This window comes from Gouania willdenowi, chromosome 11 (assembly GCF_900634775.1).
Source record: "Gouania willdenowi chromosome 11, fGouWil2.1, whole genome shotgun sequence".
Lineage (NCBI taxonomy): Eukaryota > Metazoa > Chordata > Actinopteri > Blenniiformes > Gobiesocidae > Gouania > Gouania willdenowi.
The window spans coordinates 380703-395962 of NC_041054.1; the positions used below are offsets into that span (position 1 = coordinate 380703).

A 15260-nucleotide genomic window follows, 5' to 3' on the forward strand; every position below is an offset into this window, starting at 1 on the left:
CCACATCTATACAAACTAGGGCTGTAACGGAGAACATGCACACAGACCTTAGTGACCACTGCAGGGCTAGAACCCAGGACCTTCTTGCTGTGAGGCAGATGTGCAAACCACTAATCCACTGTGCGCCTTTATTATTTGAATAAAGTCCAACCAACACTTCAGTTTAAATTAACAGGATGTTAACTTTTCTGCTCACATTTTCAATAATCAATGTTTTCAATAAAATGGTTATCATGAGGCTTTTGCAGAGCTAATGCTAACAAGCTAATGTTCATGCTAGATGTGCTGCTGCTGTAGGTTGACATGAAGCGACTCTTTTAGAATATTTACGTCTGTATTAAAGCCAGTGTTTCACTCACTGGATCCATCAAATTCTCCATCGCCGGATTCTCCGTTTTTGTTATTGTCTGGTGGCGCGCGACGTCACAAGCAGCCAAAAGAGTCGGCCGTAACATCTTTATTATTAATAAGTGTTTTCAAACACATCATATCGATACAATCGGTTGATTACCTTTTAAAACGATTTTAGATTGATTAATGTGTCATCAGGAAGGACAACTTGCCGAGCACAGATCGATGTAGTTGGATCGTAGGAATATAAATCGACTCATCGATCTAATGGATGAATCGTTACACGCTGCCATTAACTGTGGTACTTGTTGTGTAGCTAGTAGGGATGTGCATTAGCATGAATCTGATGATACGATACGATTCACAATTTGCATGTCACGGTACAACATATCCCGATATAAAGTATATCCAGATAATACGCTATACCCCACGATATATCGCAATATAAATAATAATAATATAAAATTATTGATATTGATAATATTAATATTCCTAATAGTATTGACCTGTCTATAGTTTTGCACCTGTTCTAAACTGGAATAGACACCATCACTCTTTGAATAAAAAGGCTGAGGAAATAAAACGGCTTTTCTCTCTCTTTTTTCTTTTTTAAAGTGATTTTTTTGGTTTTTTTATCCGCTCGAACTTTAGCATTTAAACATGTGTTAGAAATAAGATAAGTTGGATTTATAGCGCACACTGTTACTATATATGATGAGTAATGTCTTTTTAAAAAGATTACCATGTGTGTCTTCAACGGTCATCGATCAAATAAAAGACGCTGACAGGTGCAGTGAACGATGAATAATGAATGAAATGCTTTTCATCGAGAGGGGAGAAGGTTTTGGGTTTGTTTGTGAGAAAACGCCGCGGTTTGTTAGTTAAGATTCGCTGACAGCTGAGATCTGTCAGTGTGGAGTTTGCATGTCCATTGTTTCACCTTTAATTCACGCATGTTAGGAAATAAGTCGCGCTTGTCCAAATGTGACGCGCTCAGGTCGACACTGCACAAAAAAAAGAAGGAAAATTCACCTTTTGTTTGGCTTTTTAAATAGAAACATGTGGCAATTTAGAGACACAATTCAATGTTTGATATGCCTGTAAAATACAATTAATAATCTGTTAATTTACTACTTCATCTAAATCTGTTTTTATTGGGCGCCGATTGTAAAGTTGCACATGCTAAAATAAACAGCAACTTTTCGCAACATTTAGCAACAAAAGCACATTTAAAAAATGTATATGAATTTTTTTCATGTTACTTTTGACCAGATTTACAGCAATATTTGAGAAATGTACTTTTCTCATGAAAATATAATCTCAATGTTAATTATGAAATCTAAATATTGAATATTACATCTAAATCTAAATATTAAATCTAAATCACAATGTTGAATCTAAATCTAAATGTTAAATATTAAATCTAAATCTGAATGTTAAATCTAAATGTTAAATCTCAATGTTAAATCTAAATGTTAAATCTCAATGTTAAATCTAAATGTTAAATCTCAATGTTAAATATTAAATCTAAATGTTAAATGTTTAATCTAAATGTTGAATTAGGAAGTACCAAAAAAAAATCATGTTTGTTCTGTTGCCATGACGTCAGCATGAAGTCAAACCTGCCTAAATAAATACTCATTAGAAATGTGTCCTTTTGTGTATTTTTGTTGTTCTTGTGCATTTTTCTCAGTTTGTTTGTAGTTTTTTGGAGGATGTCTTTGTGTATTTTTGTTGTTGTTTTATGTATTTTTGTTTTTCCTTTGTGCAATTTTTTTCCCTTTTGTGTATTTCTCTGTTCATTTGTGTTTTTGTAGTAATTTTGTGTATTTTTCTTCTGTCATTTAGTGCATTTACTTTTGGAGGTCAATAGTTGCCCATATTTGTGATACACGCACAATAATTATTTTTTATTTTACCATTCTTAAAGCACAGTGATGTTATTTTAATCAGCAAATTTAACCCAGAATTGTCTTTCTGATAAAACTTTATTTGAACTGAAATTATAGAGATTTATATCGTATATCGCTATTTTGAGAAAAAATATCCAGATATGAATTTCTAGATCACCCATCCCTAACTCTGCCTCGTTGAAAAAGGATCAAGGCTGGAGGTTAAATCTAAAGCAGAATGAAGCAGAATAAAGATGCTTTCTTTAACGGACTCAACACATCCATCTGACGAGCAGCTGATTTAATAACTCTGTGGAGCTTCTGGCACAATCAACTGATGCATTTTTCTCTGGCGTATCGTCTAAATGTGGAGGAACAACAAAATAACTCCAGCGATGCAGAGACATGTGAACGTATGGGACGTGTCTGAGCTGATGCACAGCACGGGGGGAAGCAGCTCACCGATGATTTCTCTAAAAGCATTCTTGGACCCGACGCAGGGAGTTGCACAACGTTTGGGGATAATAAAATACTTTCTGTCCGGCTCGGTTCCTGGAGAGACACTGTCCTGCATGATTTAGACGGAACACCTGCCTGTGATGAGTGGCACAGCTGGATCAGGTGAGGCGTTGGTGCAGAAACAAACGCTTCACGTTAAGATAAAAACACCACGATCAGCAGATAATCAGATCTTTGCACCAATCACATCTCAAGAACTTCACAAATTTCAAGAACAAAAACAAACCTAATGTGCAAATTCATTATTTAATGCATAGTGAAATCTACAGTATATATAAATGAGGGCGCCAATTCCTGATTATTTATGATATTTCTTTAAATAAATGACTGGGATTTCTTAAGATGCGTTCACACCGAACCTCGTCACCAGAATCTCACAAGTCGTGTCGCTTGAAGTTGTGTCATTTATATTGATTTTGAATGTAATCTAGTCGCTTCAGTCGTGTTCGGTGTGAACGCACCTTTAGGTTCAACAGGTAAACTTCCACTTTTACCCTTTCACAACAAGAGCACCATATAGTTTTAAATTAACCAACAGATAGCTTCATATACCGGTACGATCTAATGTGAACGTAGGGCTGGGTAAAAAATCAATTTAATCTGTCATGCCGTCTGCAGTCATTTTTAAGTGCATTGAAAAAAAAAAATCAAAAATCTAATCGAAACTCAAATTTTTCTTTAAAAACATTTGAGATTTTTTTTTAGGCAAAATCACCCAGGCCTATGTGAATGTAGTGAGTAGCACGTTAGGAGGATATTTACAACAGTCCAAAATTACCTGATTACACAAAAACAATACCAAATGAAGATTGATTGAAAAACTGAAATACACAACACGAAAAAAAATATTCAAAAAATGACTAAAAAGATACAAAATATATTTTTGGACAATATCTCTTCAAAGTTCTTAAAGAAATTACAACGCTGTGTTTATGAGCAAAAACAGAAAGAATCTCTTGGGTATTAAACCCATCTTTGAAGTATACTGTACTGTACTGTAATAATAAAATCACAGCCACAATCTGCTGTTTGTTGTATCTGGTGGATTGGCCCTCGTCAGCTTCCGTAGATTTGACTTCATTAGCAAACCTTCAACTTTAATCACAATATTGTATTTTGAGGTCATTTTTGACATTTCGACTTTACTCTCATCATTATATTTCAACTTTATTCTCCAATTTTTAATTTTAATCTTGACATTTTGACTTTAATCTGGTCATTATATTTAATCCTGAGCACCACGAGCTGGTGAAGGGCCTCTTGCTCTCATAGTGGCCACACTACGAGGGACACTTGTCATGTCGTAGGCCTTGGCCCCGGGTTTCCAAAACTGTATAGTTCATGGTACTCAAAAAGGGGGAAACATTGTTATTGGGTTGGATTATTCTGTCTTTCCCGGTGTCAGAGCCAACTCACCTACTTTTCACCCACTGAACCATTATGTAAAGTCACAAAAATTCACCTCTAATTTCTGGCTATTTCCGATTTCGAAAATGCAAAAATTTGACGCGCCAGCGCCTCCAAGTACAAGTACAGACTGAAGACAATTTAATATAGGGAAGAAGAAAAAAAAATATTTGGAATTTTCACAAACTTCTCGATCAAAAAAGTCAATACTTTATTTTTTATCGTGTTATTTCGTATCGAGATTCTCTCCATTTTGTGTTAATAGGAAATTGACCAAATCTTGAAATTTTAACACACTCCTCCTGGAGCTACTATTACTACTACGCCAACGCGTTCCGACTCCTAGGAGTCTTCCTCAGGGCTTTGTATGAAACACCGCAGGTGTAAAGTGTACTTTATTGTCCCCGTAGGGAAATTTGTCCTCTGCTATGGACCCATCCTTCAATACCACGACAGCCTCAGTGTCAGGAGCAGTGTCATCTCCTGATGTTGATGCTAGGCTTGGTCAAGACTACCAGAGCTGGATAATTTTACTCTTTCAGCATCATCGACTCCCCCCCCGCCCCCACAATCCCCGCCACACGCACACCTCTTTGGAAACCATCCGGAGCCAATGCTGACCATGTTTGTATGCAAATAATGCAGACTTGCTCCTGAACTCGGGTGCATGTTTGTACAGAAAACTCAGTGTGAGATGCGGCCGGGGTAGCTGTGTCCGCTCCATGTACGCTGTTTGTAAAGGGCTTCAGTGTATTGGATTTGGACCGTACTGTTACGCAATTGAAAAAATAATGATTAGATGATAGTCTAAAGGCAAATGTCATCATCTTCTTAAACAAAATATGATAGCTACAGTATATTCTTAATGACTTTCATCACAACTCCAGCATTGTTCTTGGATGTGTCTAAACAAATCAATAATAATGCATTGATAGCATCAAAGGCGGCACAGCGAAGGCGGCGCAGCGAAGGCGGAGCAGATTTACAAAGGTGGTGCAATTTGGTGAAGGCAGCATGGGAAAGGCGGTGCGGCAAAGGCCGTTTATCGCCGCTTTATTCTCAACCTTTCAATTTTAATCTCGACCTTTCGACTTTAATCTTGCCTTTATTCTTGAAATTATTTTCTCCATCAAAATTGTCCCTAATGGTCTTCCGTAATGAATTGATTAAATGTAACAGTAATATTCAAAGCCCGTCCACAGGAGAAGACGTGAAGCATCGATGAAGGACGTTTTCTGCTCCTTCTCTCGTGTTTTATGGATCTGACTTTCTGCTATTTGACTCCACACTCAGAGGATTTTCACTCCAAGGCCTCGACAGGCTGTGCTTAGCAGAGTAAACACTGAGGTCAAGATGAGAAGACTTCACTTTGGATGAGACGCTAAAGTCAACAAGTCCGACACGTGTTGGAAAAAGGATCCCTTCAGCATTTCACTGGGAATTTATTTGTATTTTCTTTATGTACGATGAATTTAACCTAATCCAGATCTTTCTCTTTATCCCCTCAGAGATCTCTTTTCCTCCTGTCTGCACTCATGTGTGAAACATTTAACATCGCAGACAAGTCAGCAAGAAAACAGACAAATTCCTACTTATTTCCTCCCGCGTCCTCCTGCCAAGTCCTGCACTCGATTTACACCCGTCTTTGTGTCCCTGGCAAATATTTTTGCCTCATCTCACAGCAAATCAGCCAGAGTTCGACACAGAGCAGAAACGCCTCCGTAGGCCGCTATAGAGACGCTGCATTCCGGCCCTTTGTCCAGGCTGGCTGCTCGGAGCAGCTGCTTCAAACCCTACGCCCCTTTTTATATCTCACCTTGTTGTTTGGGGAGCTACGGCGCGGCCGTTGGAGAGAGCGCCACACACATTCCTCAACCTCCCCGACTCGTACGCTGTTTAATGTCCACAGGCCCAAGAACACAATGGGCCACTCGACCTTTGACCCCGGTGAGGAAAAGGCAGGCTCAACCTGATGTTGAGCCCGTCCGTCACCATTGTCTGGGGAGAAGTGGGGAGCGCGGTGCGGCTCTGGCCTGTTGCATCTGGACGTCAATTTGTTTGTCACACATGGAACCGTGGGCCCACCCAGGGGAGATAGAGACGTCCTTCGTCTGCTGACCCTGTTTTCACACTCATTCCAGTCAACAGTAAGGAATGGATACACAATAATCATCACCAATAACCTGCAGCGCGTACAGCAAAAACTCACTGTACCCACAAAGCAAACCATAAAGAATCAGCAAATACACTATACGGCAGAAATGAGTTCCCTGAGGCTATGCATATCATACATTACTCACTAAATGACTATATACAGTCTACGATGTACTTTGCTTCTTGTTAAAATATATTGGATGCAATAAATTCAAGATGTACTTGGAACCGAAGTGCTGCTTCATCTGGTAGTTCACGAGAAGCCAGTGTGTTTATAATTGGCATTATAAAACTCATGTGTTCAATATTTATTTCTATTCAGGACTGCAAGCTTTCAAAAGTGGAACGTCAGCGCTTTAAAGAAGAGGTTGAGATGCTGAAAGTTCTCCAACGTTACAATATTGTCCAATTCTACGACCTTTGGGAGTCGCCTGTGAAAGGAAAGAAAAGCATAGTTCTAGTTACAGAACTACATTAAAAACCTAAGTATTGGTTTATATTTACCATCTCTCAAATGCTGTTTTATTAAAATTGTTGGAAAATTTTCACGCATCGCATTTTGGAATGTGGATTACTGTGGACGGACGTATAGAAGTCTTTTAACATGTTTATAATTTATTGCGTTTACTTCCAAAAACTCTGCCAAAGTCACTTCTTTCTGCGACTGAAAGTTAACGCAAAAAAAACAAAACAAAATTAGTTGATTTTTATTTTAGTTTTTACACGGAAAGATCTGAAAACTTTTGAAGTGAGAAAGTGACCAAGTAGAAAATCAATATGTGCTCATTTGATCCATAAAACTCACGGAAACACATTTCACAAATTTTCAGATGCGAGAAATATACATTTAAATTACAACAAAAATACACAATGTCAGAAAAAGAATGCAAAAACTAAAAAGCACACAAAACGACAACAAAAACACACAAATTGATGACTAAAATACACATGCACACAAAATACAGAAAAATTATCAAAAAAGTACTCCAAAAAGATACAAAAAACAACAACACAAATACAATGTAACAGAAAATTATACAAAAAGACTACAAAAACGATTACAAAAACTGAAAAGCACACAAAACAACAACAACAACACACAAATTGATGACACACACACACACACACACAGACTGAAATCAGATGGAACCCTTTGTTCTTTCTTGTATTAAGGCTCAGATTGTTCACTGTGTGCATGTGTGATTCAGAGACAAAACACAAATAAAGAGATTAAACAGATGACTCAACTGCCTTTATTGTCAAATGGCACAAAAACAAAGCACCCACACTCGCTTCTTTCACAATAAGAGCCCTGAAACTATAAAATTATCAAATGGCTTGAATGGATTTAAAAAAACATCATGGCCACGAATAAATTATTTTAGAAAAAACAACTGCTGCTGTCTTTAATTTTTCCACTCAGTACTTCTTCTATCAGACAGGGCGGGTCATATTTCAGTAGCACCTCCAGGAATAAGGAGGATAATAAATAATATGGAGTACTTCAGGGACCACAAACAGGACTGGGAGCAGGATTATTAGGGCCCCCAATTTTTCCGAGATTTTTCAGTGCCTCGTGCATGTTTTGGGACAATATCTCACATTTAAACACTAGTTTTCACCAGAAACGGGTGATCGAATGTCTAGAAAGTTTTTTACCCATAATTCCATTCAAAATCTCTTGCTACATGTAATGGATAAAGTGGTGATCATGTTATTTTATAACTAAATATCAATGTAGTGCGTTTTTACTGTGACCAAGCAGTTCATATTAATATGCCATTGGCTACATTCAAATATGAAATGTTTCTGGTACAAATTCGGTTTAGCTGATGGTGTATTAGCTGAACTGGTGGTCAGTTTAAGTGGTGATACCAATCACATGGTTGCGCAGGGTTTCGTGCAAAACATGAGGGTAATTTGTCAGTTGGTGGTAATTAAAGGTTTCACAAATAATGTTTCAGGATCATATTCGTCATTTCCATTATCATTTTCCAGTTAAACGAGTAGCTAAGGGTTAGCATTGTGGCTAACGTCCATGGTTGGGGTCAATTACATTTTACAATTGCAATTGGAACATGGTTTCCCTGTTTTGCGTTTAATTAATTATTTATAACTTTACAGATTTACAATTACAGTTACAAAGTCAGTTATCTAAACTAAATTACAATTCAATTGTGATTACAACAGCAACAGATTTTCCAATTACAATTGTAATTAATTATCAATTACACCATTACAATTATAATTGACCCTAACCCTGGTTACACTATTTATCATTTTTGTAACGATTTCAGGAAGTTTAATAGCCAGTAAAGTCGTCTAAACAGGGACGCAGAAAAGTGTAACCTGACGTGGAAATGAGTAATTTGTGAAATTGAGAAACCGAAGGCCCCATTATGGGTAAAATAAGGAACTATTTTCTAATCGTGTTCCAGACTCATATAAAAAACATGTAAATATAATCTTTTCCTTCTCACAAAATGCAGTTTTTTAAATTTATGGCCACTAGAGAAGGTGTAAAACGCAGTTTGCTCAAAGGCTGTGGCTGTGGCCGAGTCCTCCAAGTCTGACCTGAAGAGGGAGCACCACCAACTTCTGGAAAAATGTAATTTTAAAGGGATCCGACACTGTTTTACAAATGTGCCCTAAAACCTGTGAAATGTCCTTATTAGAAGATCTATGCCGAGCAAAACCCATTATTATGCAAAATATAATTTTTATTAACTTTGAAAACTTTACAGTTTTAGAGCCTGTGCAGAGAAGAAGAGCTCTCCTAAGGGACCTTTACTCTCCCTTAAACAGTGCGCTGACACGCTTTGGTGGCTGAAGTTAGAGCGTAAATCACAGACAGTCGAAAACGCACAAACTCTGAGGATGGAGGTCATTTTGGGTGGGAGTCCTTCAACAGTCCATCATTACTCACACACTGTTTGAGGGAGATAAAAAGATCACTTAGGAGAGCTCTTCTTCTCTGCTTCACTGTCTACTATCAAACCACAGAGTGGGAACTGTTGCCTCCTGCGGTCATAGATTATTTTATGGGTTTTTATCCTCTTTCGGGAAATAAAAGAGGATTACATCGGCATCTTGAACTTTTCATGATTATTTAGAGGAGCGATTCTCAACTGGTGTGTCGGACCACCTGGTCAAAAATATATAAATACTTAAATTAATGTCTCTAATTATTTGGAAAGATTTTTTTCTTTTGACAGGCTTGCTGCAAAATGCATGTTGCACAAGAAAATATATAAATTTATGTTTAAAAAAAGATTATATATGTTAGTGTTTTCGACAGCTATTTTTTAAAAACTACAATTGGTTGGTTGAATTCTAAAAAGAAGGTCACGATTTAATGGCCGTAGCAAAATGTGGGTCCTAGGGTGAGATCAGTTGAGAACCACTGGTTTAGATCAACCAAAAGCAGCATAAGTTGGTATTTTGACCAAAAAAACCTGTTAAATGATGAATGTTTCACTCCAATAGAAAACAATATGTTTACAGGCAGTGAGGCCGTGTGACATCATCAATCACATGATTTCAAGGTGGAGGAACACAGGCTCTATAACTAGTAGTAGTCCTGTTTTTAAAAGTTAATAAAACAAATATGATGCATAGTTATAGGTTTTGTTAAACATAGATCTATTAATAAGTATATTTTAAAGGTTTTAGGTCACATTTGTAAAAACAGTGAAGGATCTCATTAAAGTCTTTCCTCATCTTTGCTCTCAGACATACAGAGTTTCACTCATTAGATGTGTAGGCACTGTGTGGAGTTAAATGTCTGAGGTAGTGATGATGATGATGGTGATGGTGATGGTGATGGTGATGGTGATGAAGATGGTGGTGAAGGTGAAGGTGAAGGTGAAGGTGATGGTGATGGTGATGGTGATGGTGACGGTGACGGTGACGATGACGATGGCGGTGGCGGTGGCGGTGACGGTGATGATGATGATGATGATGATGATGATGGTGATGGTGATGGTGATGATGATGATGATGATGAGTTTAGGGTCAGGTGGACTTAATGACTACCTACAGCCACAGGACTCCACCACCATGTCCTCGTACTGCTTGTAGACCACGTTGTTTCCAGAGTCGATGTAGAGGATGCTGATGGGGCTGAGCTTGGAGGGGGCGCAGCAGCTGGGGGGCATGTCGCTGGGGTTCATGGAGTTCATTAGGGTCTGGATGATGGCGTGGTTGGTGGGCTCCAGGTGGGAGCGCAGCGGGAAGTCGCACACGCCCTCGCAGTGGTAGGCCTCGTAGTCTAGCGGGGCGATGATCCAGTCGTCCCAGCCCAGCTCCCTGAAGTTCACGTGCAGCGGCTTCTTGCTGCACCTGGACCTGGACCTGCGACCGTGCCTCTTGCCGTGACGCGTCCGGCCTCCCGCCGTCCTGCGTCTTCGCTCTTTGGGTTTCTTCTGAAAGCCCAGCAGCACCCTCCCCTCCTTCCTCTCACTGAACAGCGTCTGCCTTTTCTTGGACCGGGTGAAGACCACCAGTATGGCCTTCTTCTGCTGGGGCCGCCCGTGGCGATGCAGGCCCAGCAGACGCAGGTCCAGCTCCCTCTCGGGGTTGTCCAGCGTGGCCCGGAGCTCCAGACAGAAGTGCTTCCCCCCTTGGGTCAGGTGCTGGCGCTCTTTGAAGATCTCCCACACGTCCAGCACCTCCCACCTGGGCCTGTGGGACTCCTGCAGGTCCAGGGTTCTGGAGTCCAGCAGCTGGCGCTCCTCCTGGCAGGAGAAGAGCCGGATGTCGACCGGCTCCGTCTCCGATATCCTTAAATTCCCAGACGCTTTGGTGTAAATCCTGAGCTCGGCTCCCAGCACCTCGGCTTTGTCGGAGAGGGTGGAGACGTCGAACAGATACTGCTGCTTCCTCAGAGGAGAGAGTGGGAGCTCATCTGTGGAACACATTAAAGACGGTGCGGGTCACATGATGATGTGAAAAACCAAAGAGATGTGGGAGAAATCCCTAAAGTGTCCACGGTGAATTAATACAAGACACACACACAGAGATGGGCGATATATCGAGATTTCTGTTTTGGCGATATGGAAAATTACAATTTCACCCATATTTTAATTCTACAGCTCAGTGTTTCTCAAATGGGGGTACATGTACCCCTAAGGGTACGCAATGGCAATACAGGGGGTACTAGAGAGACAGAGAGGGGAAAATTAACAAATTATTCCAACAAAGCATTACAAATATTGGGCTGTATAATGTTTATTTTTAGTTAAAAATGATAATCACACTGAATATTACTAGCAACTCACAAAACGACAATAAAAACACACAAAAAAGGAGAAAAATATACTGAATAATAAAAAGAACAGACAAACAGCAACAAAACACACAAAACAACACTAAAAACACACACACACTGAGAGAAAAACATTCACTATTAACCAGCAACACACAAAAGGACAACAAAAACACATTAAATGAGAGAAACATAAATAATATCTCTACAAAATACACAAAAGTAACAGAGAAACACACAAAACCAGAACAAAAAAACAAAACTATTTAAATAATAACAACAAAACACAAAAACAACACCAAAAAACACACAAAATAAGACAAATATACTGAATGAATAATAAAAAGAACAGACAAACAACAACAAAACACACTAAAAACAAACAAAATTATGATAGAAATGATGTTGATTAGAACACGAACAGAAAATAGAAAGGTCAGTCTTGGTCCCACACCAGGCAGGAGATGATCATAAATAATAAAAACTAAAAACTAGACAAATAAATCTATTCAGGGGCCACTAAATACTAATTTATTCCACAATTTTACAAAAACCATTATTTAAAATGTGTTATTTTTCTTTCCATCATTATGCTCTATACTTTTTCAAAGTATTCTGATCAAAATGTTGTTTTCAAACATAAAGGGGGGACTTAGATTCAGAAATAAGAGAAAGGGGGATTTGAACCAAAAAAGTTTGAGAACCACTGCCATAGCTTATAAATACTTGTTTTAGGAGTCGCTGCTTTCTCTACTTCTCAGAACAGCATTAAAAGCTCAGTTAGATGAATTACTGAGTGTGTTCTAACCCAAACACTCATCTAAACAAGCCACACTACAGACCTCACTCACACGTGCTGTCCCTTAGAGGAGAAAAAGTCAAAAGTGCCACATGTTGTGCAGCTTTTTGTTAATAAATGAGTCAGAAACCTACAAAAGGACAACAAAAATACACCAAATGACTCAAAAAAAAAATCAAAACACAAGTCATACAGAAAAAAACAGAAATGGACAACAAAAACAAGATAAAACACACAAAACTACTACAAAAATAATTAATTCGACAACAAAAATTACACAGAATGACTCCAAAATATATCGCGTTTTCTATTTTGACGATGAATAAAATGACAACTTTGCCTGTAACGATATACTTTTATTTTGTACCTTTCCCTAAACAATCCATACTACAGAACTCACTCACACGTGCTGTCCCTTAAAGGAGACAAAGACGAAATGTGCCCGTATGGCATTTTTCATCAGCAAATTCAACCCAGAATAGTTTTTTTGGTCAGAATTTATCAAGTTATAAATATCTAGATTTACATCGTATATCGCCATTTTCAGAAAAATAAATAAATAATTGAGATATGAGTTCATATCGCCCAGCCCTACACACACACACACACACACACACACACACACACACACACAAACACACACACACACACACACACACACACACCTTGTCCATTGTCCACAAAGCTTGCTATGGTGTTCGCTGCCTTTGAAGACCTGAAGAAGCTGGCGTTGAGTCCCAGCTTCTCAGCAGTGGAGAAGGTTTTATAGATGGAGAGCATGTAGTCATGAGGCTCTGCTTTCTGTCCTTTGTCCAGTGATGGAGTGGAGAACTTCTTCACATACTTCACTGCTGCTGTTTGCTCTTCATGGAGCTTTGCTTTGCTGGCCCTGAGGGCTGAGGCGGTGTGGAGATGAGACAGGTCCCACACCAGCACCAGGAGCCCACATATGGAGGTGAGCAGATGGAGATCCATCCTCTGGTCTCGTCCTGGTGCTGCTGCTGGGACCACAGATCAAACCTCTGGAGCTGTGTGTGTGCACGGAGGAGGAGGAGAAGGAGGAGGGAGGCAGTCGGTGCAGGGTGCAGGGAGACACGCCCACAGAGCACAAGTAAAGGCACGTAAACTGAATGTTTACCTCCCTGCGCAGATAAGATGTGCAAAAAACGCTCCAACTTTCCGATGCAAATTCTCATTTTTTTCACAGAAACATCATCTGATGCAGTTTCAAACTCTCACTTTTTCTCTCAGACATGGTTCAGACTCTGTGCGGCTGCGCGTGCTGCTGTTTCACGGAGTCTCGCGCCCTCTGCTGCCGCGCGGGAAAAACAGCAGAAATCAGCGACCTTCAGCACCACGGACAGAGTCCTCCGTTACCATGGATACACCGACTAACAAAGAACAACCAACAAGCGGCCCTAGCTCTAATTTAATGTGGCCCCAGAGAACCGCAACAACAAAAACACAAAATTATTTAAAAAATGACAGAATTTTACAAAACAACAACAAAAACCACACAAAACGAGCTCAAACATGCACAAAAATGTCTCCAAAATGACAACACATTTTACACAGTACAACAAAACACACAATGGAATAAAAGTATACAAAACAAGAGAATAATATACAGAGATTTACAAAAACACTCAAAACAACAGCAAATATACACAAAAATGACTTCAAAAACACAAAATACCAACTAATGCAGCCAGGATGACAACTAAATTGCCTAAAATGAGGGAAAAATACACAAAACGACCACAAAATAACACCAAAAACAGATTTTAAAAAACAAATAAATGTGTTTTTCTGTATTAATTTCCCAGATTGCTCATTATTCCAAATGCTGACATAAATGTTGATAATGTGGCCCTTGGATCAGATTATCACAACTTGTTTGGTCCCAGCTCTGATGAAGGCCTTTCCGTTTCAGATATTATCAATATTATTGAATTACTTGGGTAATAAAATATTATTGTTCAAAATCATTCTCCAGATTTATCAATGATAAATATTGTTTTTTATTCATTTATTTTTTAATTTCTACATTATCACCCGTTCTAATTATCATGAGTCAACGTTCAGTGTCTTATGTGTTGCCATGGCAACAGCTTCGCCTGTCTCCCGGTAGTGGCCCTGTTTGTTTTTGAGGAGCCAAATAAATGATGAACTAAACTAACCCGAGCAAAGAAGAACACATAGTTGGAATAATTAAATAAAGTAATTCTGCTCTACTCACATATGTCGTTGTCCAGGTCCATGTAAATCCAGCCTCCAGGTAGGCACGAAATTTAAAAAGTCGCAGACAAATAGTTTCCTTTTCTGTGACCGACTTCATAATTTATAACGACGTCCATCTACTTTTAGTTTTTCTGAAAGTCCGTCATTAAAATAGCTTTTAAACACGAAACCAACAAATATTCAAAACATTCGCCTCCTTCCTCCATTTCCGGTTGGAAATCTGTTGCTGTTCACTGATTGGTGGATGTTCTGAGCCAATCAGCGGCCGTGACAATAATCAGGTGGCTATCGGTAACGCCCCACTTGAGATTTCTCAAATTTTGATTGGTCAAAGCTATTACAACCTGATAGCGCATTGGTGGAACAAGCCTAATGTTTAGGTCACTGGCCGCCATCTTGGTTTAGTGCAACAATGTAAACAAACTACGGGTTTCTTTTAATAAACTTTAGAAAATGTTTAAATGTGTCAAATCCAAACAAGCCTTAATTGTTTAGGACAATCTATTGATTTCTGATTAGACCTCTGACTTTTTAAAAATTTTTTTTTTAGATATTTAATTTTATTTTTACTTTAATTTTTTTCATAAAATATAGCCAAGGTACTGGTTTTGGACTAAATACTAATAAGTCT

General features: G+C 38.8%; 1 protein-coding gene across 2 annotated transcripts; it reads right to left on the reverse strand.

The window, feature by feature from the left end:
- Window positions 1-10308: 10308 nt before the first annotated feature.
- Window positions 10309-14835, reverse strand: gdf6b (growth differentiation factor 6b). 2 transcript variants are annotated; one of them, XM_028460711.1, is made up of 2 exons: window positions 14628-14835; window positions 10309-11229 (listed from the first exon to the last, which is right to left on the reverse strand). In XM_028460711.1, exons 1-2 carry the CDS (start codon window positions 14647-14649, stop codon window positions 10355-10357), a joined length of 897 nt encoding a protein of 298 aa, XP_028316512.1. In that variant the 5' UTR covers window positions 14650-14835; the 3' UTR covers window positions 10309-10354. The 2 variants fall into 2 exon arrangements, with proteins under 2 accessions (XP_028316512.1, XP_028316511.1); XM_028460710.1 differs by lacking the exon at window positions 14628-14835 and adding an exon at window positions 13054-13394.
- Window positions 14836-15260: the final 425 nt, after the last annotated feature.